Source organism: Patagioenas fasciata, chromosome 3 (assembly GCF_037038585.1).
Source record: "Patagioenas fasciata isolate bPatFas1 chromosome 3, bPatFas1.hap1, whole genome shotgun sequence".
Classification (NCBI taxonomy): Eukaryota; Metazoa; Chordata; class Aves; order Columbiformes; family Columbidae; genus Patagioenas; species Patagioenas fasciata.
This window is the reverse complement of record NC_092522.1, coordinates 77261469-77285906: the sequence shown is the minus strand read 5'-3', so window position 1 is coordinate 77285906 and position 24438 is coordinate 77261469. Positions and strand designations below refer to the sequence as shown.

Here is a 24438-nt window from a genome sequence, read left to right as displayed (position 1 = left end):
CTCACTCCCGCCTCCTACTGGGGGCGGCTGGCGCGAGCGGCGGGGGCGGGGCCGCCGCTGCCATTGGTGCCGTTTCCAACCCCGCCGAAGGGAGGGGGGAAGGGCGGCACCGGTCGCCCTCTAAGATGGCGGCGCTGGGCCCACGTGGTGCGCGCTGAGGGGAAGAACGGGAGCGGGGCGCTCGCTGGCGACATGGCGGCGGAGGAGAGGGCGGAGGAGGGGGAGAGACGAGATGAAGCAGAGGAAGAGGAGGTGGAGGTTGGTGCATGCTGGGACCGGACGCGCTCCCTTAGAGCTGCGTTCGGGGAAGGGGCGCAGCGTTTTCTACCTGTGACCTGGCCCGGCCCTTTCTCTCCCGGTCAAGAGGAGCAGGATGGCATAGGCTGCTAGGTGGGGCCGCGTCCGGCCCTGTGCCCGCTGGAGACCAGCGCCTGCTCCCAGGCTCCGCTGAGGGCAGAGCTGGCGGCTTTTCTCCTACTACTGCGTACCTGCGAGCCCTTCCTTCCCCGTTCTCCGGTGCCGGCGGTGTGAGGCGAGCCGGACGCGGGGCCGCCGCGGGGGTCCCCGGGCTGGCGGGGGCGTCGGGCGCGGAGCCGGCGGGTTCCCCGAGGCCTGCCGGGTTTCTCGGGCTCTGCAGCCGTGTCGTTAGGGCTGTTTAACTTCAGCTCTTCTGGAAAACGGTGCTGTCAACAGGCGCTGTTGCAGTTTCAATTGCGTCCTACCCCCGGAAGATTTGAAAATACAAACTATGAATATAATATGATGTGTGTTTATAAGTGTTGAGAAAATGATTCTTGAAAACTCTCTTTGTCCTTGAATAAAATGTTTTTTTCAGGGTGTCTGTCTATTGGTTTGGTTTTGTGTTTTTCTCACCACAAACTTTAAGAAATTATGAACAGGAATTGATTTCAAGACAATGTGTTAAAAAGAGTTTAAAGTTACCATTTCAAGCAGCGTGTTTCTTAATTTAACCTTTTGCTTTTGTGTCTTACATAGGTAGGTGCTAAAAGTTTTAGGAAATGTATTTTGGAATATGTGACTGGTCGTATTGTTATGATTAATTAATCAATAGGTCACGTTGATTTCACCCTTGAAAAGTGATCACCTTTTCTGTATGGGGAGAAAAGGCCCGGAATTTGGAGTGTGAAGCAGGTGTATGATGGAGTAGCAGGTTGCAGCATTCCTCTGGGTACTGCAATATCTGTCTGCCATTTTTTCTCAACAAAATCAGATTTGGGGTCTGTTTATTCTTGAAAGTCTGGGTCTTTGCGTTTGGGGTTTTTTTGTTGTGGGTTTGATTTTATTGTTCAAGTATATAATCACAGATGCACGTTATAAACTTATCTTCTAGGAGCAACTGGTCATGGTGGAACTATCAGGAATTATTGATTCTGACTTCTTAGAAAAATGTGAAAACAAATGCAAGATTTTGGTGAGTGATTACAGCACAATAGGAAAGGGGTAAGTCAGTGTGCATGTGAACGAAGGACTGAGGCTGTTTCTAGATTCCTTGAAGTTGATGACATTTAGATAAAATCTTTCACAGGGAACTATGCACTTTATAAGCTAGGACCATTATCCCCTCTGATTTCAAGTTCATTTTTTTAAATGATGTATTTAGCACATTTCAAAAATTACTGCTAAGCTCATTTCTTGAAATAACTTCAACACATCTGACAGGTAAACCCCAAATCTTTCTAAATTGCGCTGTATTTACGATTTTTGTTTTTTGCAGACACTACCTGGAAAGTTCAAGTTTTCTAAAGAGTAATTGGGTCTTAAGCATTTGGTAAATGGTTTTGGATGTTGTTTCTTTCACTTAGTTTGTTGTGAGAATCTGGCTTACCTGTCCTTTTCCTTTAGAGTTGTTTAATCACCTTATATGGGACAGATTTAATTCACCTTTCAAAATCTATGTGGGCCATGTGAGCTGGGTAGGTAGACAATTACTACTGATATGCAAATAATTTGCAGTCTTTTATAAAGGTCCATTTTCACAAAGGCAGAAGAGAATGTATTGGAATTATGCCAATGATTAGAAGTATGTGAGGTGATGAAGTCAGTTCTGAAAATCTGAACTGTAGAAATACAATCAAAATTCGTAAGTTATCAATCCCTGGGTGGATATGCTTATATTAGCAGATTTGCTTCTTAGGTCTGACCTAAGTCGGTTGACGTGTTACATAGATGGTTCATTACTGGTAGCTGAATAGCTATGTATTCTTCAGTACCGTTAGATGTGAGTCTTTTAAATTTTGTGCTTTGAGATTCCTTTGTGATATTTCTAGAAAAACTTTAAAGTATCTATACTGTATCTTGGTCGTATCCAAATCTACCTGTGCTCACTCCACAGAGTAAGCATTCATTGAGATTTTTTGTTATGGTCAGCTGTTGTTAAAACTCCAATAAAAGATTAGGCTTTGTATTATTCTGTTTAGCAAGTATTCTGTGATGCTGGTTACATAAGGGGAAGACAGTCTCCATTTTTGCATAGTCCAAAAATGAATGCAGTCAGCCAAATAAATAAAGTTTTGAATATTAAAAACCCTAATGCTGCTGCCTAGTACTGCTTATTAATTTTTTGTAGTAAAAAACAGACCACCACAAACAAACTCTACCAAAATATGTTCTACACGTTAGCTTAATGCTGTTAGTGTTCTCAATTTATGCAGCAGAGAGAGAATCCCAGAGATTAAATCTTGCTGATCTTAGATATTTCTGTTTGTTAGAAGTATAAGAGGAAAATTGCACAAATTCCTGTTAACTTGTGTGGTATTCTGTATTTTATGCAGTTTACCACATTGTGCCTCATCTTCTAAACTTTTAGTGTGTGCTTATCTTCATGACCTTAATAATGTTGCTGTTAGCAGTGTACTGCTAAAAGACACTTTGCCTTAATTGGTGTATTCTGTTCAGGCATTAATTTTTATCCAAGTATAGTTTCTAGTTATACCTTATATCAAGAATAATGGGATCCTGGCCTGTGTGTTTGGAAGAGCTCTGCTGCAAAGGAAGGGTATGAGCTGATAGAACTGCTGCCCTACTCTCTCACTCTTTGTTTAAAAAAAAAAAAAAAAAAAAAAATCTGACTCATTCACAATGTAGACTCAGTAATCACAGAAGCTTCTGTGACCCTCCAGTTGCACCTCTGGTGCTGTTGTGAGGCTTTGTGCTGGACTTCTTCACCTTGTGTCTTTTCCAAAGAATTTTGTGAGTTCTCCTGTTTTACAGAACTCTTATTAACTGGAGCTTAGAAAAAAACTTTTTTTTTTTCATGCAGATATGTATATTTTTATTTGCTAATTTAAAACTGAAGTTAAATTAATTTCCTAAAGGAAATAAGTGTTTTAAAATTATTTCGTGTAACCTAAGTAGACGGTTGGCTGCAGTTTGATCTAAATTTCTTTGGTCCTTTTTAACATAGTAGAGCATTTTCTGTACCAGTTCAGCATTGTTTGTTTTGTTGTGATTACTAGAACAGTTTTATCTGGTACAGTCTTTGTATTTAACATACTTAAAGTAACATGTCTGATGATAGACTGAAAAATTATCATTGCATTTTAATTATTTTTTTTACAGTACACTGATCTTACAGTAAGATTGGCTAAACCCTTTGTAACTGTTGTTACCACTGCTTAATCAAGCCTCCTACAAAAACAGAAAGAAAACTCCTTGTCCCCACACCCCTAATGTTTAACTTTACAGAAGACCTCAGAGTCAGTTGTAATGACTAAAACTACTTTTATTACAGTTTTTGAAAACTATGAAATATTTAATTGTATGTCTTGACATTGTTTCAGGGTTCTGCTACCTTCTGTAAAATCATAGTGTCTGCTGTGCTCTCTTACACACTTCCATAAATCCTCTTTTAAAGATGCTGTTTTCTTCATATGAAGTTAATAGTTTGAGAAAGCTTTACAGTCTGGAATCTGTTCCTTTTCTCTAATACCAAAATATATGTTTCAGCTAACATTTGCAGTGCTATGGAATACTTATGCTACTGTTATTACCTTATCCTGTGTTTTTTAAACTATTTTATCTTTTCAAGGAATTGATATAATCTGGATTCTGCTATATTTGTCTTTTATGGTCTCGCAGCAAGAAATTTGCCTGGACTAAAAGAGACCTGACATCTGTGCAACTTTGTCCCTTTTTTTTGTAGGGAATAGAGAAGGAGAGGCCCATTTTACAAGTGGACAGATATGTATTTGCTGGAGACTATGAAGGTAGGAAAAATGGTGTGGATACGATCTCTACTTTTTCGTATGACCCAGATAACTTTCTCAATGACAGTTAATTGCACTGCAGATGAAGAACGTGGGCCTGTGAGTTGCTGAAGTTCCGGGTGGTGTTTGTGTGATACCATATAGAGCAGCAACAGTCTGACATGGCTAAATTAGCCATGCACCTGTGTTACATACTGGAAAGGATGGCAGCAGGGTGCACCAGCAGGTATTTCTGCAGGGGAATGTGGGACATAAAATGCCTCAAAGTAAGACTGTGATACTCCTTGCTGTGTCTGAGTTGGCAGTGTGGTCTTGCAAGGGGCTGGAGGTCAGAACGTTTGTAGCGCTGTCCCACTGGGTGCAGTATCTGCAGCTGATATAAATTAGCCTCTAAGACTCTAACACTTTTTTTTTTCCATAGATACCTTGGGAACCTGTGTGGTTTTTGAAGAAAACACAGAGCATGGTAATTGTTGTGGTTTGATGTCCTGTTCATTGTGGTAGCCTGGGAGGTTAAAAATAATCTTTGTCTTGTTTCAGCTGATAGTGGACTTCGCTATAATGATTGGGTTTTGGTTATTGTTTTTTCTCCTCTCTTCATAGTAGATGCAGAAGGCAACCAAAAAGTACAGCTGAAATACAAGTGTCACACAATGAAGAAGTTGAACATGACGCGGACACTTTTGACAGAGAAGAAGGAAGGAGAAGAGAGTGTTGGTTAGTATGCTTTTATGCATAGGGATGTGGATGGCTTATGCTTAGGAGTGTCATCCTTGGTGGTTTAATTCAAGAGCATGCAGGAAGTTAGAGGAAGTTTCTTTTTTAGGCAATAAATGTGTGTATGTAAATAGAAAAATACAAAACAGATGAAGAAAGATACTGCTTCTGACCAGTGCTGCCCCTAGAAGTGCCCAGTATGAGACTTCTACAGAAGAGTGTAAAAACAGGGCAAACATATGTTGATGTTATCTCATATGTTTTTCTGTCATCTAAAAGTTTTGGCACCAGTTCTGAAATCGGAGGTGTTGTTTAGTAGTTCTTCATTGATTTCCCTCCCCCCGCCCCCAATCAGTTTTTCTCATCACTTTTTGAGACTCTGATTGTTGAGAGTCTATAATATTCTTAGTGAGAAGTTCCATGTTGTATGTACTACAATGAATTGTTATTACTTAATTTACAGTTAATTGTAAATTAATTTAACTTACTTGCAAAGACAGACCTAGCAGACCATTTCAATTGATTTTCACTCTGTAGGCAGAACTCAGTGCTTTTATGTTTGCTTTATTTTGTACGAAAGTGCTCTTACATAGTCACATATTGAGTATCCTCCATATATAGTACTATTCATTAGCAGTATCCTATTGCTTTTAGTTGCTTTTTTCAGTCAGGTCAGTCTTCCTGCTTCATATTTTTAGAGTATGTAGCAATCAGCTGGACATTGGAGGTATGACATGAAATGTCATCTAGAATATAACCAAACATTAGTCTTATCAACACCATGTACTGTTTCTTCTCTCCATAGGATTAAGTAGGTAATATTAAACAGAAAGTACTCTTTTTGAAGTACAGTAAGGGAGAGAATATGTTGCTTAATACAAAGGCGTGTTTTGTTCTGGGGAAGCAATAATGATAACTGCTGAAAAATCGTTTGTTTCTGTACCATGACAGAGGTTTAATGTTGTGCACACAAAGTAACTATAATATCTTGTGAATGGGCGATGTGTCTTACCTAAAAATCTAAGTGAGAGAGGAATCCCAGTTCTGTTTGGAGTCTGTTTGATGCATGTTGTAAGAGCTTGATATACTTGAATTCAGGAGGTGACACAAATTCTTGCACTATTTCTGATGTCATTTCCTATCATTACCAGATGTTCTAAGATTTAGGTGGACAAAGGTTTTATTCTTTTTATTGTAGTTGTAAAAAAATTTTCTCAGCACTTTGAATTATATTTAAATTAAGAGTCTAAGGCTGGTGCCTGACACGTGAATACTACAGGAACTGCCATACTGGTTTAGACCAAAGGTGATGTAGTCCTGTGTTGTATTTCTGACTATGGACAGCAGTAAGAGGATGTGTGGAAAGTAGGAGGAGGGGGGGGACGTAACGTAATTCTTAATTTTGGCTGTCATTCTGGTGTTCAGCAGGTCATGAATATCCTGACGAGTTTGCTTTTGGTCTATAAAGGCTCTGTCGTCTTCATTTGCTTTCTGAACCTGTCTGCTTTTGACTTCTGCCACTTTTTTATAGCAGTTAGTTTTCAAATCACATTCTCTTGTAGGGAAAAAGTACAACTTTACTAGGGTTTTCTTGATTGTTCTCTTTTGTGGTTGTTACAAATGTATGATCTGGTGCTACCAATGAGTGCAAGTTACTTTAATTGTTATCAAAATTAGGAGAGAAGTTGGTATCTACTTGTTTTCTAGTACAGCCTTATAAACATCTGCCCCCTCTGAGCTGTCTCCAAGTAGAATTCTAGTCTGTCATTTTTTTGTTGCTTTTTTTTTTTTTTTTGTGGTGGTGGTTGTGTGGTTGGTGTTTCGGTTGATGTGGGTTTTTTTTAGTCTCTTCCATTGAGAGCTAACTATTTTCACCAATTCTTGGGGTTTTTTTCCTAGTTTTACAGTATGGGTTGAGCAGGACACAGTACTCATGATGTGGATGTAGCATAGTTTTCTATCTTGACATTCCTACTTTTCCTTACTTTCCTAGTAATTTTATGTCCATTGTGACTGCTTTTAAGAGACTGAGCTGGTATTGTCATTGAACCACACACAAGGTCTCCAGTATCTGGAGCTATATGCCTTGGTTAAGTCAGTTTAACCTATGTGTGTTGTTGGTACGTTTCTATTTATTTTAAGCTGGTCTTTATCAAATTACTTTCCGTTATTCATAGCCCTGTTTTACAAGGAAAATTAATGATTCAAGCCCTATGGTGAGACTCAAAAATTAGCATTGGCCCAAATTCTTGAAAGACATCCTTCCATCCTAAGTGGTTCTTTTACTTAAATGTTGATCAGGCTCAGCCTTAATAACAGTGAACTCAAACTAAGAAAAAAAATCACTGTTAAGTCCTTTTGTCACTAATACCAATTTTCCTTCTTCGCATCAGGTGGAGTGGAGTGGTTACAGATCAAGGACAGAGATTTTTCCTACAGCAGACCTAACACGATTTGCAGTTTTCTGCGTGAAAAAGAGGATTCTGAGGAGTCAGCTCAGGCCCAAGATAAACTGGCTGAAGAGTCAGAGGGAGAGGTGAGTGTTGGAGGAAATTCTGACATGAATTGTGATCTAGAGAAACAGCACAGCTTGGAAATGGATGCCCCTCTTCCTCTGCCTGACAGCCCTGCTTCCAGGGCAGAGGATTCTCCTTCTGGAAGTGTTGCCTTAGACGATGCCCCTCCATGAGATCAGCTCTGATCTCTTCAGGATTTCTTCATGAAGTTAATGGGCCCACTTTTAAATGTCAGCCTGTGATGTGATTTCCAATTTATCTGAGCAATTAATAGTGGAAAAACAGACATTGTGTTCCTGTGCGTTGCCTTTGTATTTGGATTATAATGGGGAGGGCTTAGGTGTTTTTTTTTTTTTTAAATGCTAACTGGAAATGTATTTATCTACCTCAAAATTGTAGAAGAGGAAATGGTCACATAATTTTAAAAAGCCCCCTACCTTAGGAAAATGTTGATGTATTGTACAGACTGGGACATTTTGTAAAAAGAAAAAAATAATCATTCCTTAAAATAAAGTCTTGAATTTTTCAAGTGCAGCCTTGCCTTCTGTGTTGTATTCAGGTGCATACTGTGTCTGTTCTTGTACTGCAGTTACTGAAAGAAAATTCAAGAAGTGTGCTTTTTATGACTTGTTTGATTACTCATCAGATTCCATAGTTTGGATTTTCTCTAGCATCCTTTGTCCCCTGACACATGTCAGAAATCCTTCCTGTGGGAAGGTATTTTAGGTCTCTTGACCATCTCCTTACTTAAAAATAGGGTCAGTGCTGAATTCAGGCAAAGTTGTTCAGGGCTTTGTCCAGTCAGGTCTCAAAGCCGCCTGTGGACCAGCTGAAATCTAGGTCTTAATTTTGTATATAATATATGTTATACAAAAGGAAGTCTGTTTTTCTGATAGCTTGTTGGCTCTGATCTGCTGTAACGGTGCATCAGTTGTTCCCAGGCTGGTCCATGTGACTGGATTGTGGCCCCTAGCTCGTCCGTGGGTCGGTATTACATATGTACATCGTCATGTAGTAGTTAATGGAAAAGCTGAGCGAGGGGTGCAGGCAATGTAACGCCCCGCGCATGCTCAGTGCTCCAGCCCATGCGCTTTTTGGCGCCGCCTTGTCCGCGCGGATGTGACGTCCCGGATGCTGCGGCGGGACGGCGGCGGGGCGCACACGTGAGGCGGCTCCCGGGCAGCGATGGACGCGCTGGACCGGGTGGTGTGAGTGTGGCGGGGGCAGCGGTGCCCGTCCGGCCTGTGAGGGCGCCCGGCCCGCGGGGTGGACCGGTGCCGGGCGGCTGTGGGGCCTGGGTGGCCTTGCGCTGAGGGCGCTCGCAAAGGGCGAGGCCGGCGGAGAGGAAAGGCCCGTGGAAAACGTGCGGGGAGGGGAGGGAGAGCGAGCGCTGCTGGTTGGTGGCCAGAGAGCCCCGACCCGGGGACTGAAAGCAGCCGTGGTGACCGGCTGGTGTGGAATGTGCGTGTTTCTGTACGCTTGAAAGAACCGCTCGTTTGCAGTTGGAAGTACCGGTGTGGGGGTGTTCGCTTGTTTGAAAAAAAAAAAAAAAAATACAGCTCTTCAGAAAGAAGTTGTTAAAAGCTTCACATCCATCTAGTGGGGAAATGCAGTTCTAAGCCGTGTCGTTATTAATTTATGCAGGCTCCGTGGCACTGCTAAGGCTGGTGTGTTTCACCTAAATAATGCACAGTACTGCAAGTACAGATATGCTATACTTGAGCTTTTCTTTTGGATGCAAGGCTCTGACCTGGGGCCGGAGCTGGTGTGGGGAAAGCTTTCAGTCTGTCAGAAGTCTGTGGGATTCTAGTCTAGCTTAAGCTTGAAATCAGCAGAAGCTGTTAAGCCCAAGACTGTAAAATCACCTTTGCTAGCTTGGGGTGACAGAGAGGAAGAGTGGCAGTAAAACACATTAATCTCAGACTGAGTCTTTAGTATTGATTGTGATTCTGCAGGTTGGGATGAGTTTGAGTCACTGAAACAAGTAACTTGAACACAGCTTGTTCCAATTTTTGTTTTGGTTTACTGTTTTCTGTGGTGTTGAGTGTTTTTACTGATATTATGTTTTTTAACTCTTAATTTAATTTACAGAAAGCCTAAAACTAAGAGAGCAAAACGATTTCTTGAGAAGAGAGAACCCAAACTTAAAGAAAATACAAAAAATGCTATGCTCATAAAAGGAGGAAATGCAAACTTAACCGTGACAGAAGTGCTTAAAGACATTGTAAGTTGTTGGGCATAGTGTGCAACCTTTAACAATATGACCTTTGGTGCTACACCAAGAGTACCTTCCATTCTCTTTTTCTTACAATTTGCAGATTCTCTGCTGCAAGATCAATATTTTCATACTCTTCCCATTCCTCAAATCTTGGATTGACCAGTATTCCAAAGGTGTCATTACCTACCCTTCAATGGAGATTATTTTCTTCCAGTTTCTTCTTTACCAGAAGTTTTGAGCTTATTCTCTTCCTTATTATTTTTTCCACAATTGCCCAGTATGTAAGGAGAAATTTTGCAAGTCCATTTGAAAACAAATTCAGAATTGGGACTGGATCACTCAGCTGAAATCATGTCCCAGAATCCTGTAAACTGCTTGTGTGCATTGATATGGAGCTTTCAGCCTGTCCCAAAACTTAAACTGACCAATTCTGTCTCCGAACTCCATATCTGAAAATATAGCTGTTGATACATTCTTTTATTTTCTCCTTTCTTTGTTGTTTTCTTACTGTCTTATGCTGATGAAAATCAGGTGGCTCACTCACTGTTTTTCCTCATGCCCCTAGAAGCAGAGAGATTCCATTATGTAGCTTTGATTTCAGCTGTTTCTCAGTTATTTTGTTATTTTTTTAGTTTCTAGAAATAAGTTCTTCTGCAATTAATTAGGCACTAAGATTGCTACCAGCTTGAAGGGTGTTATTGTGAGCAGGCCTTTTGAAATGACTTCCTTTCTAGGGTGATTTGCGCAAACAATTACTGGAATTCTTGTGATCCTGTGAGTTGTTGGGTTTTATAAAAAGCAGTGTTGTGCACTTCTGTATGTTAGAGATAACGTGTGTTTGACTTTGTCTTTTGCAGTATGCTGTGAAGAAGCCTTTTGCTGTACTGTATAAAAAGTAAGTGGTCTCACTTTGATGTCTTTGAATCTTCTGACAAAACAGCTTTCGGTAGTTTCCAAGCATGAATAGTCTGGTTCTATGAGAGCAAGGTTCTGTGTCAGATGGGTAGGCTGGAAATCTTCTATCCAAATTCTTATAAATTAGAATTACAGGTTGTAATGATAGATGCATCTTGCTCAAAATGGGAACCCAGTATCTGTATGGTTGTGGTGCAGAGACTTTAATTGTAATAGCTGAATTCAGTGTTAGATGAACAAGCAGTGGCAGTTGTGTATGAAGTCAGGCCCCGCGAGACAGGAAATGTGGAGGAAATTACTTAAGATGGCAACTGTGGCACTAAGGAACTCCTGGCAGGATTAATATGGCTTATGACTTGAACTAAAACTGAACCTCTGCTGCTGGAGTTTCCAGTAGAATGCAGAGTTTTGATGTTATCGAAGAACTAATTAAATGTGCTTATCTGGGTCTGTTCTTTTTAAAAAAAAAAAAAAATTTCCTCCTTTCAGGAAAAATATCACTAGACCTTTTGAGGATCAAACATCACTGGTAAGTATAAACCACATCTTCTCTTGTAATTTTACAGTCTTAAAGTAATGAAAAACTTTATTTTAGGATAATTTTCTATTACTCTGTGAGGAACTAGATGAGAAAGAAAGAACTAGATGATATAAGTTTATGGGGAGTTTGGACAAGTTGAAGGTAGGGATGTGTCTACATTTCTGGCATCAGTAAGTAAATTCTTCCTCTGGCTGTAAGACAGAAATGTCAAGTTGTGAGGACTTTTTCTTTACTGTAAATGTGTGTTTCTGTAAAGTGATGGGCAAATGTAGAAGTCTGTAATGCTATTATAAGTAACTGTGCTTAATATGAAAGGAAGAATAAAGTGGTTTATTTTGGTTTTCTAAAAGTTAGTCCTCTAAAGTGCCATAGCTTATTGAGAACTTGGTTTTGATTTGGTGAATTCATAGGTTAAAATAGTTAAATGGGGAGGATCACAGCTTTCTGTGACTTCCTTGTGTTTGAACAGAGGCAGAAAAGCGCAGCAGAGCACCGCATCCATCCATGTGCGTCAGCCGTGCAAGTGTGAGATGGTCGCCGAGGGTTCTGTCCCAACATTCAGTCAAGAGCTGTCAGAGCAGTGTGCAGTTTCAGTTGAATATGTGTATTGGACCTGCAAAGAGGTTGCAAAAGAAGTGGCTCTTCAGAAGCTTGGAGGGTATTTTGGACAGCAGGGGGGTGTATTTGGAAGTATTTTGGGGATATGCCCTATGTGGATTTGGTTTTGATTCAGTCTGTAAGGTCAAGATAATTTGTGGGCAGGAAGACTAAAAATAGGGGGGGGATAATCCTAAGATTATATCTCACACATTTGCGCTTCAATTGAGGCATTACTTAAACTGCTGAAATGTGTCTGTCATAAAAGCAGTATATCTATTTCCTTCAACAAAATGAAAGGAGATAGTGAGGTACAGCTGTGGTTTTACAATAAAGACAAAAATGAATTATCCCAAAATAAGTTGTTTGTTTCCCTACGATGATATTTTGATAATGTTTGCTCTGTGCCACTGCTGACTTACATAGAGAGATAAGGGTCAGCTTTCCAGTGTGTGAGGCAGTCATTGAAATAACTCACTGAAAATGCATGCGAAAGTTGGGAGTTTTGGGGAATTGTGTTAATTAACTCTGTGTGAAGAAAAAAAAATCACATATGCAAGCCGAGCACAAATACACTTTCTTGTGTGAAAAATATTGTGAAAATAAAGGGGAAATGTATCTAAGGAATTCTCTTTAAATAAAAAGGGAGAGGAGGGGAGAGATAGCTATTGATCCTTAATGATCACTAAGGATCCTTTTTTTAAAAATCAAGTGAAGGCAGCCAATCGTGAGCGCTTGAGGAGTTGCTGAATTGTGTTGAACAGTTGACTTAAAGCATTTTTGATGTGTTGTGTACAAGAAATCATTGTGCTTGCAGCATAGATACATCAACGTAGAAAGTTGCCTAATCTGCGTAAATACTGATGCTGATGTTTTGTAGCGTGTGCTTCTGTTCTTGGCATGAAGGACAGAAATGCAGCCATGCTGAAAATCTGGTGAGTGGAATGAAGAACTTACTGTAGGCAGGAAAGAAAGATTTGAGACATTATTTGTTGAAACTAAACATCTTAGAATCCCATAGCTGGATCACTTGGTTTTACAGTCATATAGGAACTAGCTGATCATCATCTGACCCCTGGTTTAAACTTCTCATAGTTTCTGGGGAAAAGTGGTAGCTAAAACTGTTCTGATATTTTAAAAGGAGGTTCTTCAGGGAACCTCAAAACAGTAGTGGGGCTGGGTGATTGAGAACAGTGTCAACAAATAAACAGAGCCTAGGAAGTTTGGGTTTCTTTTTTTGGTTACAGGCCTTTTTTTTTTTTTTTTTAAACAAGAGAAATTTTGCAATGTATGTGATGTTGCAGTATATACAGGACACATTTGAGACATTTGAGTTTGTTGCATCAAAGCGTAGAGTCTTGCATCTGGGTAGGAATAACCCCAGGTTCCAGTATAAGTTGGGGAACGACCTGCTAGAGAGCTGTGTAGGGGAAAGGGACCTGGGGGTCCTGGTGGACAACAGGATGACCATGAGCCAGCACTGTGCCCTTGTGGCCAGGAAGGCCAATGGCATCCTGGGGTGCATTAGAAGGGGGGTGGTCAGTAGGTCGAGAGAGGTTCTCCTCCCTCTCTACTCTGTCCTGGTGAGACCACACCTGGAATATTGTGTCCAGTTCTGAGCCCCTCAGTTCCAGAAGGACAGGGAACTGCTGGAGAGAGTCCAGCGTAGGGCAACAAAGATGATTAAGGGAGTGGAGCATCTCCCTTATGAAGAAAGGCTGAGGGAGCTGGGGCTCTTTAGTTTGGAGAAGAGGAGACTGAGGGGTCACCTTATTAATGTTTACAAATATATGAAGGGTGAGTATCATGAGGATGGAGCCAGGCTCTTCTCGGTGACAACCAGTGGTAAGACAAGGGGTGATGGGTTCAAACTGGAACACAAGAGGTTCCACTTAAATTTGAGAAGAAACTTCTTCTCAGTGAGGGTAACAGAGCACTGGAACAGGCTGCCCAGAGAGGTTGTGGAGTCTCCTACTCTGGAGACATTCAAGACCCACGTGGACACCTTCCTGTGTAACCTCATCTAGGTGTTCCTGCTCTGGCAGGGGGATTGGACTAGATGATCTTTCGAGGTCCCTTCTAATCCCTAACATTCTGTGATCTTCTAAATAAGATACCATACAGCTGTTAGAGAATTTATATATATCAACATTCAGTGATTAACAGAGCTGTGTGAGCAAGTGTTTCAAGGGAATGGTTCTGTTCTTGATCTGTCTACAGCCAGTACTTTTCAGGGACCTGGTGGCAGAGCTCAGTGCTGGGCTGTGCGCTTTCTGTGTGTGATTAATCCAGGCTCTGCTTGCTCCTGGGGCTGCTGCCTCTCCTGACCTCCCCGAGGGGCAGAGCTGCTGTGTCTTTGCTGAGCAGCTGCTGTTGCAGGGCTGGGAGGAGAGGCAACAACTTTGTGCTTCACAGCTGCCAAGCGCAGGTGTGGAAATGCTGGTGCTTCTGGGAAGTGCTGGATAAAAAGTGTGTGTGTATCTAGGAACTGTGGTTGGTATGGGATGAGGGGCTGCCTTGAGGAGCAGCAGCACATGAAAAGGCTTTGAGGTTGGATATCCTCAGAAAGAATTGCTGTAATGTTGACTCTGGACATGATACCATAAGAGGCTCTCTATCTGCTCCACTTGGAGAAAAGCTCTTCTCCGACAGTCACCACTGGCTTGGTTTTAATTAGCCTCTTAGTCTTAAAAAATAAGTTGATGTGAGGTTACTCTGTAGTAGGACTCTCATGCCCAAGTGTGAGGACATTAGATATTTGCAGATGTTCCTGGGCTTACTGGCTGTTCAGAAATTGTTAGGCAAAGCTAATATGCTGCATAGAGCTTAGCCAGGTAACAAAAATGAGGCATTACAACTGCAGCATACTTATTCTGCAGGCAAGGAGAAGTGGTTGAAGATATCTTGTGTATAAACAAGTAATGAGGAATTATGAAAAAGGGCATTACAGATGAAATGGCAAGAAAAAAATTGCCTGGCTTGATCTTTAAGGCTGCAATGGGAAGCAAAAAAAAGAAGTGAATTGTTATTTGAACCTTGAATCCAGCTGTCAGTTTTAGTTTATGTGGACCTGGACATGCTCAAAACTCTTCTGGTTGATCTTCTCATTAAGCAGCTCCTAAACTCACTTGTTTGAGACATAGACCTTCACCAAATATTTTAAACACTACAAACTGTAACTCATGAGTTTTGTTCTTTTCCTCAATTGTAGGAATTTTTTTCCAAGAAATCAGATTGTTCTTTGTTTCTGTTTGGCTCTCATAACAAGAAGCGACCTAACAACCTGATAATAGGTAATACGTCTCATTTGGGTTTTTATTTGAATGAAAGGTCTAGTTTTCAATGAATAATTTAAATAGCTGGATTTTCTTTTTTACTTTCACAGGTCGCATGTTTGACTATCATGTCCTAGACATGATTGAGCTTGGCATTGAGAAGTTTGTATCCCTGAAGGATGTCAAGGTAAGGAATCGATAAATCGGTATTTCACTGACATCTACTGGTGGATTTTTTTGGTGCATTGACTCTTTCTGTGCTTTGAAGCAAGGACAGGAGTTGCTTAAAAAGGCGTTTCTTGCAGTATATGAGGATTGCAAATTTGTGTACTCTAGAATGTTATTTTTATGCTCTGCTTTATTTTATTTTGGTGTTTTGAGCATTCTTGCAACTCTTTTTGCTTTTTTTTTTTTTTTTTAGATTTGGTTTATTCCTAGTATTTCCCTTTTTAATTAAAGAGTTACGTTTACAAAATTCCTTAGGTTCTGCTTATGGTAGGTTCCTATATAAATTGGTGTAGGCTTTGAAAACTGAAATCCCTCTTCTCAAATATTATCCAAAGATGGTCAGTCTGCTGACTGAGATGATTCTGAAACTTTCTTTAGCTTTCAGCAGTGCATAGATGCCTGTTTTCAGGGAACTATACTTAATTCACACAGGGAGATAAGATCTTGATTATTTAAACCGAGAGAAAATTCACCTTTTATGGCTATGTTAGGCTCATTTTGGCAAGACTAAAAAACATTTCATATGTGTGTACTTCTGTATCAAGCAGCTCATATACTGCAAAAATAAGGAATTTTTATGGTCCTTATTCTCATCACAGTGTATAAATTGACAGGAAAGTCTAGAAGGATAGTGAAGAAGTTTATAAAGATGAGTTTTCCCCTTGAAGTCGGATTGTCTTGTGTATCTTCATAACATGGCTTATAGCAGGGCAAGTATTGTTAAGTAAACGTGTTTGGCCAGAATTAAAATTATATAATTGACTAAGCTGATCTTTTAGCCTTTTTCATGTACTATCCAGTGTCGGAAGCACAACAGACTTGTTTGCCTCTGTTTGTTTTTTCTCGTTAGTAGTTGCAGTTAGATTCACTCATTTTCACCAGGAGGTGTTATCTTACACATTGTATAGTAAAGAATCTCATATTTTTAATCTAGCACAAAGAATAATACAGTTCATCCTCTTAAAAATAAAGTCCTTTCATACACATACAGTGTTGTTCAATGAAAAGAAAGGGTCTGTTTTGTCCATGTTGATCACAGGTCTTAACAATTTTTCATTCAATGTTGAATGGCTACCCACTTATTAGGTCAATAATATGTTCCTTAGCATGGTCTGAATTTTTGTTCTGTTTTAAAATTCTTATTCCACAGAACAGTAAATGTCCTGAAGGAACAAAACCTATGCTGATATTTGCTGGTGACATGTTTGAGGTAAATGAAGAATACAGAAGACTGAAGAGCCTTCTTATTGGTCAGTGTTTTGATTATTTGAGCAGTAGGATTGCATAAATCTGTAGTAATATCTGTTGGGAAATGCTGGTTTGTCAATAAATGTTTGCTTATGCTGGGCACATAAAGAAAACAAGAACAGGCACTTTTAAGATTTACGTCACGTGAAATTTAAGTTGGTCATGACTGTTGGAGGGGGAAGACTAGCCTAAAAGAGTCTGAAGTCAAAACTTTGTGTTCAATAAATTCATTACTTTGATTGTGGGAAAATTCTGATGTTTTTCAAAAAGTCTTTGCCTTGTAATTGTACTGGATCATCACTTTTCTAGCCAGGTATTTTTGAAGTATCTAATTGAAATTAGTGGATTAAATTCAGAACATGGGATATTTTTGCTTACAGAAAAAGTCAGTTGTATAATTGAGCTTGTGTTTTTATAATGAAAGGATTTTCTGTTGGAAATTTGACCAACTCTAACAGAAGTGCCATTGAGTACAGTTCTTGGAAAGAACATGTGCGGTGAAAATCAGCTGTAGATAATAGCTGTGTCTAACTTCCAGGCAGGCTTGGAGCTTAGTAAACAAGCTGGCAGAAAGTTTTTTACTGTCTCAAGGTTGGAGACCCTGGAAGATAAAGCTCATTGTGGAGTTTTTTCCTGAGGAAATATAAAAAATTATTATGCTTAGGTTAGGTTTTTAGGACATAGAAGTCATATGGTACTGTACCTCTTGACACTTAAAAATGCCTCTTGCTTGATAGAACAAATCTAGTAAGTAGGATGGTGTATTCTTTCTTTTTAATAAGTTTCCTAAGAGTAGATTACTTTTCTGTTTTTTTTAAAGCTCTGATAAGTTGCTGAAACTGGCCCCGTAAGAACAGTCTTGTTCTTTCAGTTCCGTTCTTGGATTGTAGCAATTCATAATCTTACAGTTTTGCAAGATCTCCCTTTCATATAAAGTAAATATTGATTTGGCTCTTCTTTTCTAGACAAACAAAAAATGATTGCTCTTTAGAAACAGACTTTAAACATAATATTTTTTTTTTCCCCTTAGTATTATAATTTCTTAAAGCAAAACGCTTTCTCTGGAATGAAACTGAAAAGCGAGCAGGAGAGGAGAAAACTTGCATCCTCTCAGTACAGCTGAGTGGTTCTTGGGGACAGATTACAAGCTGATAACTGTGTTTATAAACCTTTGAAGGTGGGGTAATACTGAATATGAAGTGAGTTTTAATACTGCATATTTATGTCACTGTAAATGAATATTTACACTGCAAGAAGCGGGTACATTATTTTCTGAAGTGTATCTTGTTCAGACATCTGCACAGTGTTGTTGATTGGCATCCGGATGTGCTTATGCACCCCACCATCAAACAGCTTGGTACCTGAAATGGAAGACAGGCATCATTAGATAGTTGCCAAATAACTAACTAGCTTTCCATGTCCTGTTTCATTTGATGTTCGTTTGTCCTTTCTCCTCTCCGATTTCTTTGCCTTTAATGACTCTGCAGTCAAATGCACTCGAACTGACACCCAATCTTTCTTCTTGAATGTACTCCAACCACTCCAGATCTTAATGTTCTGCTGACTTGTATTAAATACCCAGATGCAAAACAATGGACAAAAGAAAAGGTTAGGGAATGTAAAGGCTTGAAGGTATCACTAACCAATTAAAATCATTTGGGTAATAATTTGACCTTCTTCAGAACTACCCTTAGCTGATAGGGAGGAACTGATTATTTCTGTTCTTGCAAAAACGGCACTTTTAAGCTGTCACTCTATTGCTAAGAAAGACAGAAAAATGTCTTTATAGCAACAACAGCAAATATTTTGTTACTGTAGCAGTGTTGTTGGCCTCCCAAAGGGAATATGAGGTTGTTGACAGCTGCTTGTTGCCAAAGCAGTGCGATGCCAGTGATGCTGGTGAACAACCAAGCTATCGTTGGCTTTTGTGGTATCAAAAGTGTTTATGCATGTTTGGAATATTGTCTTACAGCAGCTTCTTTGTAAAATTAAAGGCAAGGGTGAATTATTGTCTTCATGGTGGCTAAACCCTGTAGTCCACTTAAATTGTGAAGTGCAAGAAGTTGTTCAGAAGAAATAAAGAGCAGCTGCATTTTTCTTTAGAGACCTGGAAGACAAAAGCATCCCATTCTTTCTCCTTTGTTTTTCATTGCCTACTGATGTGGTAGTGTAGGAATTCATTTGCCGTGTAAGTCCTTGAAATGCAGTTCATGAAATTCTAATAACCTTTTATGCTCGCATTTATAAAATGTTTCATCTCTTAACAACACTTCCTGCTTGCTGGTTGTTATTGCACACCCATTTCATCCTTAAATGGCTTGTCACTATGTGACTTGCTTATACACCTTCTAAAATGTTGGTTTCCAGGAGACCTCTACGATTTTTAGATTGCCCATCAGCTTGTTCTTCATGCGGCCCTCCTCAGGCAGACTTTTTTGAGTGTCTCAAAGATTTGTGAGTTCCTTCTGGCCAAGAAGGGACGACTGGGATAGAATTTAAACTCCACTAATGCTAAGCATTGCTACATAGGTTTCAGCGTTACCAGCTTTGGGATATGAATTGATACAAAAAGAAGTGTACAGACTCCTGTTCCAAAATAACTTAGAAATTTAATCTAGAAATGGAAAGGTCCTGTGAATTTCTTTGCAGGAAAAAGTAAATTTAAAGTTCTGGAAACATGGTGAGGACAAGGGGCAGAAAGAACTAGGAATGGAAAGAAAGGAGAAGGCAAGTCTCTAGTCCAACCAAAGCAAGAGTTGTAAATCAAGAGTACATTAAAAATCCTTCAACTCTCTGGGTATACTGAAGTGTAAGGTTTCTGCAGCTGTTCAGCATTGCCAGGAAACAGAAATTCCTGACCACCTGCGTATGTTTGGAAGAGATCATCCTGTGGGTAAAAAGATGTATGATGCCACAGGAAAATACTAAAGAGAGATGTTGCCAATAAAACCACTGTAAATGTGAGCTTGTGTACCCACAGAGAACTAGTCGAGGGGAAAATATATGCCAGAAATAAACAAAATGTTTTATTTGCAACTGTTCTTCTAACTACAAGCTCAACCCACAAGAGGCAATGTGAGAGTATTTAATTGACCAAGGAAGTTTCCTGGCTGGACTCCAGCTGATATCTGCCAGCAAGACTTTGTTTTGGATATCGCTCTTGAAGAAGGTAGTGGAGGAAAAGACAACTTAGCTGAGGGATCTGAAAACGGGACAGAACGGAAAAGACTGATGTGTTTTGCATCTGTTAGCAGTTCTTCTCTGTTTCAGCGTTGCCCTGTCATGTTTATTAGCACACCTTGTTCCCTCAGTCAAGGTCACATTCTTTCTCCACCCTCTGCATATGTTGGACAGATTGCTGTGCTTATTGCAAGCTCTCTGATTGCACAGTAATTTTTTCATAGCCTGATAAAAGAACCTTTCTAGAGAGAGCTCATTTTGTATTCAACCTGTATTTCAGTGTTCTCTTTGCAAACTAAACAAGTATTTCAAGTGTCTTATTTTTATAGTTACGTGTTGCTTATTAAATAGACAAGGCATTATTTGTAAAGACAAATCCTGCTTTACCTAAAGGATAGAAGTGCTTTGTTGTGAGGGAGGTGTGAAAGAAATTATATATCTAATTCTTTTTCCTATAAGTCAGTGAGAGAAAATGTAGATAAGAGTAGACAAGATATAGTTTTGATCTGTTTTGTACTGGTTTGGATCCTTCTGTGTACTCATCCAAATGTGTCTCTGGTTAAGAATCTGATTAAGTATCAGTTTGTTGAATCATGTTTTTAAACAGATATCTGAACTAATGGCTTCTCTGGGTTGATATGTTTAGCTGAGCATATGACCAGATCTAAACACCAAACAAGATACATTTTGTTTTTCTGAGTATTTGGAAGAACAGACAATGCAATTATCCCAGTTAGTTTAATGAAACTAAGTTACTGCTGTGGAAGTATATATGCTCTTATCCATGCACTTATTTTTAAGTAGCGTATATATTGCTACTGAATTACCTCTGGAAAGTCACTATTTTCCTGTCAGGATTTCTACAGCCAGCTGGTTTGACCAGTGTGGGAACTGACACCTGAAGTGTTAAGTTTCTCTCCTGTGTTTTCGCAGAGCAGCTGCTGAGTGGGGTCCCTGTTAAACACACAGATATCCCATGTACAGCCTTGTTTAGTTAGATGCAACAAGAATATCTATATAGGCAAGGAGTTCACATCAGTGATGTGATGTGGGTCCCTAATTAAATAAACTGATGTTTTATAGTCATCTGTTAGTTTGCTTTTCAGCCACCTGGAATTTATTCTTTTAAAATATCCTTTCAGATTTCTTCAGAGGTCCTAGCGTACCCAGTATTCGCCTGGCTGGTTTAGAGTATGTTCTGCATTTCACAGCTGTAGATGGGAAAATTTACATGCGAAGCTATAAGTAAGTATGTGTTTTATCTATTTGTTTGCTTTTTGATATGCTTGTCAACTTTTCCCCAAATTTAGCCTGTAGTTGTGTAATTGAACGGGCTTGAGCAATAGTTTGCTGCATTTGAAACATGTAATGTGCAGAGGTGTTCCAGCATGAGAGAGTAACTTGTACAGCAGAAGGAGAACACAGGAGCCCTAAGCCTGTTGCTTCCTTCTGTGTCAAGCTCCCCCTCATAGTGAGGAGGATTACTCTTTCGTGTGGTTGTGTTAGTGAGGTGGTGTGACTTAGCTTGTGTGAATTCCCAGCACTGTCTTAGACTTCAGACTTAGTCTGTTATCCAACTGCGGCCAGCTATACATAAGGAAAAACGGGAAAAGGCAGGAGAGGACAATCTTTCTGGCTGCACTGGAGTTCACCCGTGCAGCTCACGGCCTTGCCTTAGGAGGCTGTGAGCATCCATAGCTTGTGTTCCATGTGATTTTGATTTCTCTTGTAACAAAGTGACTTTTATCAGTATCATTCTTTAAAACAAACAAAAAACTTTCCTAGTTAGTGCTCAGGTTATTTTACTGTAAATGACAGTTGATAGTTTTCATGTTTGTTAATACCCAGGGCACTATTTTCAGTTTGAGGTGTGATATGGCTTTCAAGGTACTGGCACCGAGTTTTAACAATACTATTGATAATAATAGTTTCATTTAAAAAAAAAAAAGTTACCTTAGCCAGATTATATTCTGGGTGTGTTCAAATAGTAACGGAACTACAGGATTGAACCTGCCCTTTAGGAAGACAGTTAAGTCTTTATCACAAAGGACAGCGTTGATTTTGGTTGTTTTTCTTCTATAGGGTGCTTCTGAAGAAATCTGGCTGTAAAATACCAAGAATTGAACTGGAAGAGATGGGACCTTCGTTGGATCTGGTTATGAGGAGAACACACTTAGCTTCAGATGACCTTTATAAGCTGTCTTTAAAACAACCAAAAGCCCTGAAGGTATGCACCATGGAAAATATATTACTTCCAGATCTATATGTGAAAAAGAGCAAAAGCTGAAGTATTAATTATTCTATATTTGACCAAAGCTTACTTTTACATAGGCTGATTGATATTTCTGGGGCTGTAGCACTTTTGTGGTGAATATCTGGTGTACAAATTCCCCTCTGGTTGCAGACAAGAGCAGAACAAATCTTAATCTCTAAGCTCCAAATAGTGTATGTGGCCTTGCTTTTGCCACTTGATTTGGTAGTTTAATTACTGGTGAACGTGGTGATGGTAAGGCCGGATATCTGGCTTCTCACCAGAGCTCCTGGCACCCCCTACTCACAAATACTGATGTTCTTCCTTTACAGCCTAAGAAGAAAAAGAATATCTCTCATGATGTGTTTGGTACAACTTATGGTCGAATCCACATGCAGAAGCAAGATCTTGGTAAACTGCAGACGCGAAAAATGAAAGGGTTAAAAAAGAGGCCAGCAGAGAAATCAGCTGAAGATGGTGGGGTCCGACCCAAAAAGTCAAAATCAGCTTGATAGTCTGGAACAACTTTGAAAACTCTTTGTAGCTTCAAATTTATTATATATATTGTAATATAAATGTGTCAGAGATAAAAGATTCAGCTGCTGTTAGCATTAGTTTTATAAAAAAAAAAAATTTTAAATGATTTGTGATTTTAAAGGGAACACGGGGTATTGAGCTTTGACATGGAACTTGATTATTTAAAATAAAAAATGAGATAAAACTTGCTTAGTTTTCCGCAGCTGAGTATTTATTCTCTTGGTGTTGGCAAACATATAGTAGTCAAGCAGGTGACTCGTTTCCCGAACAGTTTTCTGGCTATTATGTTGGGAACCCTTGATAAATCAACTCATCTTAAGAATTATGCGCAGCACCAGAGTAGTATATATGCACAACATACACAACACAATTTCTGTGTTCATTTATTTATTATGTATTTCAGGTTTTGCAGAACTCAAACTATAAACCATTTTCTAAAGCGTGAGCTCACAATATGTGTCTGATGCCAGACTTATGTTTTTAACTATTGCACCAAGCCTTACTTTACACTTGCAGAATCAGGAGTGATTAAGGTGTTTTTACTGTGTTCATCACCATGGTAGCAAAATACCTGATGTTTGCTTTAGGCATAAATGAAACCTTTGCAGTTTGAATTTCAGTCTTTGATGCTTGATTTGCACCCAGAATGGAAATATTTGAAGCAACCATGAAAGGTACAAGTCTGTTCTTACCCTGTTTTCCTCCAAAGTTTGTGCTCCTGAGTTAGTGATGACCTAATTAAGCACTTGGGTAAAGGGGATGAGAGTTTAAGAGACTTGGTGTGGTGTGTTATGTTTTGGAACATATTGAAAAACCTTTGTTATTTTTGTCCTTGTCTCTTTGGGAGCTATTGCCCTGCCCTTTAGCATAAGTATGATAAAAGTGTACACACTTTACCATCAACACAGCAAGCTTGCTCATCCTACTTACTTTTTTAATACTCTGTCTTGTTAGTTTTTTCTGTGTAACCAGCTGAAGTATCATATCAGAAATAGGCAGTTTGTTATTTTTTTTACTTGTCTTCTGCACCCTTGATGGAAGCAGTTGGGCAGCTTTGCTGTCCTTACACGAGAGCTGAGCCATCATGGTGGCTGTGCAAATGCTATACATGATGTTTTTGCTGTACTGGTTTGATAAAACTTGCAGTGTGAAAAAGAGCTTTAAAAGTCTGGGACCTTTTGGAGACATAAACATATTTACCTTCAATGTATTACCTTTTTTTTTTCATATCATTGCACGAGCTGCATGGCTCTCTCTAAATCCTGTTCTCCAATCTATAACCATGTGTTTGAGAAATGGATAATTCCATAAGCTACTTCAGATTTGTATTTCCTATCATATCTTTCTGAAATGCAAATCTCTGTGCTTTTGGCTGAAAGCCATCTTTGGTAATAGCTGTAGAAGAAATGTACTAATGGGCATGCTATCTTTTATGAACTTACGGTCATAAAAGTAATAGTAAAAGACTAAGTGATAGGTTGCCCAGCCTGGGAAGGGTGCAGAGTCCTCGAGCGCAGGAAACTGGTCAATGGGAGAACTCCAGTACTTATATTCACCCTTTGCAGAGTCTTTTGTCTTTGCTGACTAGGGGTGGAAAAACTGGAATGTGTGGTGTCTCACACCTGTGGCTGTTTGTGTGAGCACCCTTTTATTTTTTTTTTTTTGGTACTTGTGAAATACACATACATGGTGGACAAAATGCATTTGATATGAGAGGCAAGGAGAAATTCACCTGGATATAGCGTAAGGATATTTAGGCTATGCTTTTTCATACTAATAATTTTAAAGTTGTGTTGTTAGCAAGGATTAACATTTGCTCCATTTCTAAAATACTTTGTGCTACTCAAAGGGGTGCCATTTCGGTGCAAACTCTAGTGGAAATGCTGTCTTGTTTTGTTCGCATGGCATAAATGAACCACTCTGATCTCTGTATGATGAGATAGCATTAAGCAAAATTAGCAACTGAGTTCACCCCATTTCTTTCAGAGA

At 39.5% G+C, this 24438-nt stretch overlaps 2 protein-coding genes across 6 annotated transcripts; both read left to right on the top strand.

Moving 5' to 3' along the window:
• The first annotated feature begins 58 nt into the window (after positions 1 to 58).
• On the top strand, positions 59 to 7993 carry GTF3C6 (general transcription factor IIIC subunit 6). 2 transcript variants are annotated; one of them, XM_065833816.2, is made up of 6 exons: positions 59 to 258; positions 1352 to 1432; positions 4163 to 4226; positions 4648 to 4692; positions 4833 to 4943; positions 7337 to 7993. In XM_065833816.2, exons 1-6 carry the CDS (start codon positions 193 to 195, stop codon positions 7630 to 7632), a joined length of 663 nt encoding a protein of 220 aa, XP_065689888.2. In that variant the 5' UTR covers positions 59 to 192; the 3' UTR covers positions 7633 to 7993. The 2 variants fall into 2 exon arrangements, with proteins under 2 accessions (XP_065689888.2, XP_065689887.2); XM_065833815.2 differs by having other exon boundaries at positions 4830 to 4943.
• Positions 7383 to 22637, top strand: RPF2 (ribosome production factor 2 homolog). Of its 4 annotated transcripts, none has more exons than XM_071806638.1 (10): positions 7383 to 7479; positions 9551 to 9683; positions 10535 to 10572; positions 11082 to 11121; positions 14942 to 15023; positions 15116 to 15192; positions 16384 to 16483; positions 20804 to 20906; positions 21744 to 21888; positions 22245 to 22637. In XM_071806638.1, the coding sequence occupies exons 2-10, from the start codon at positions 9627 to 9629 to the stop codon at positions 22422 to 22424; spliced, it is 822 nt and encodes a 273-aa protein (XP_071662739.1). In that variant the 5' UTR covers positions 7383 to 7479; positions 9551 to 9626; the 3' UTR covers positions 22425 to 22637. The 4 variants fall into 4 exon arrangements, with proteins under 4 accessions (XP_071662739.1, XP_065689886.1, XP_071662740.1 ...); XM_065833814.2 differs by lacking the exon at positions 7383 to 7479 and adding an exon at positions 8541 to 8667; XM_071806639.1 differs by lacking the exon at positions 7383 to 7479 and adding an exon at positions 8675 to 8809.
• Positions 22638 to 24438: the final 1801 nt, after the last annotated feature.

Excerpts from the sequence above, each read along its gene's own strand:
- GTF3C6 (XM_065833815.2), top strand. The coding sequence starts at position 193 with ATGGCGGCGGAGGAGAGGGCGGAGGAGGGGGAGAGACGAGATGAAGCA. Across the intron at positions 259-1,351 it reads CAGAGGAAGAGGAGGTGGAG|GAGCAACTGGTCATGGTGGA; the intron begins GTTGGTGCATGC and ends CTTATCTTCTAG. Across the intron at positions 1,433-4,162 it reads AAAACAAATGCAAGATTTTG|GGAATAGAGAAGGAGAGGCC; the intron begins GTGAGTGATTAC and ends TTTTTTTTGTAG.
- RPF2 (XM_065833814.2), top strand. The coding sequence starts at position 8,645 with ATGGACGCGCTGGACCGGGTGGT. Across the intron at positions 9,684-10,534 it reads CAGAAGTGCTTAAAGACATT|TATGCTGTGAAGAAGCCTTT; the intron begins GTAAGTTGTTGG and ends TGTCTTTTGCAG. Across the intron at positions 21,889-22,244 it reads AACAACCAAAAGCCCTGAAG|CCTAAGAAGAAAAAGAATAT; the intron begins GTATGCACCATG and ends CTTCCTTTACAG.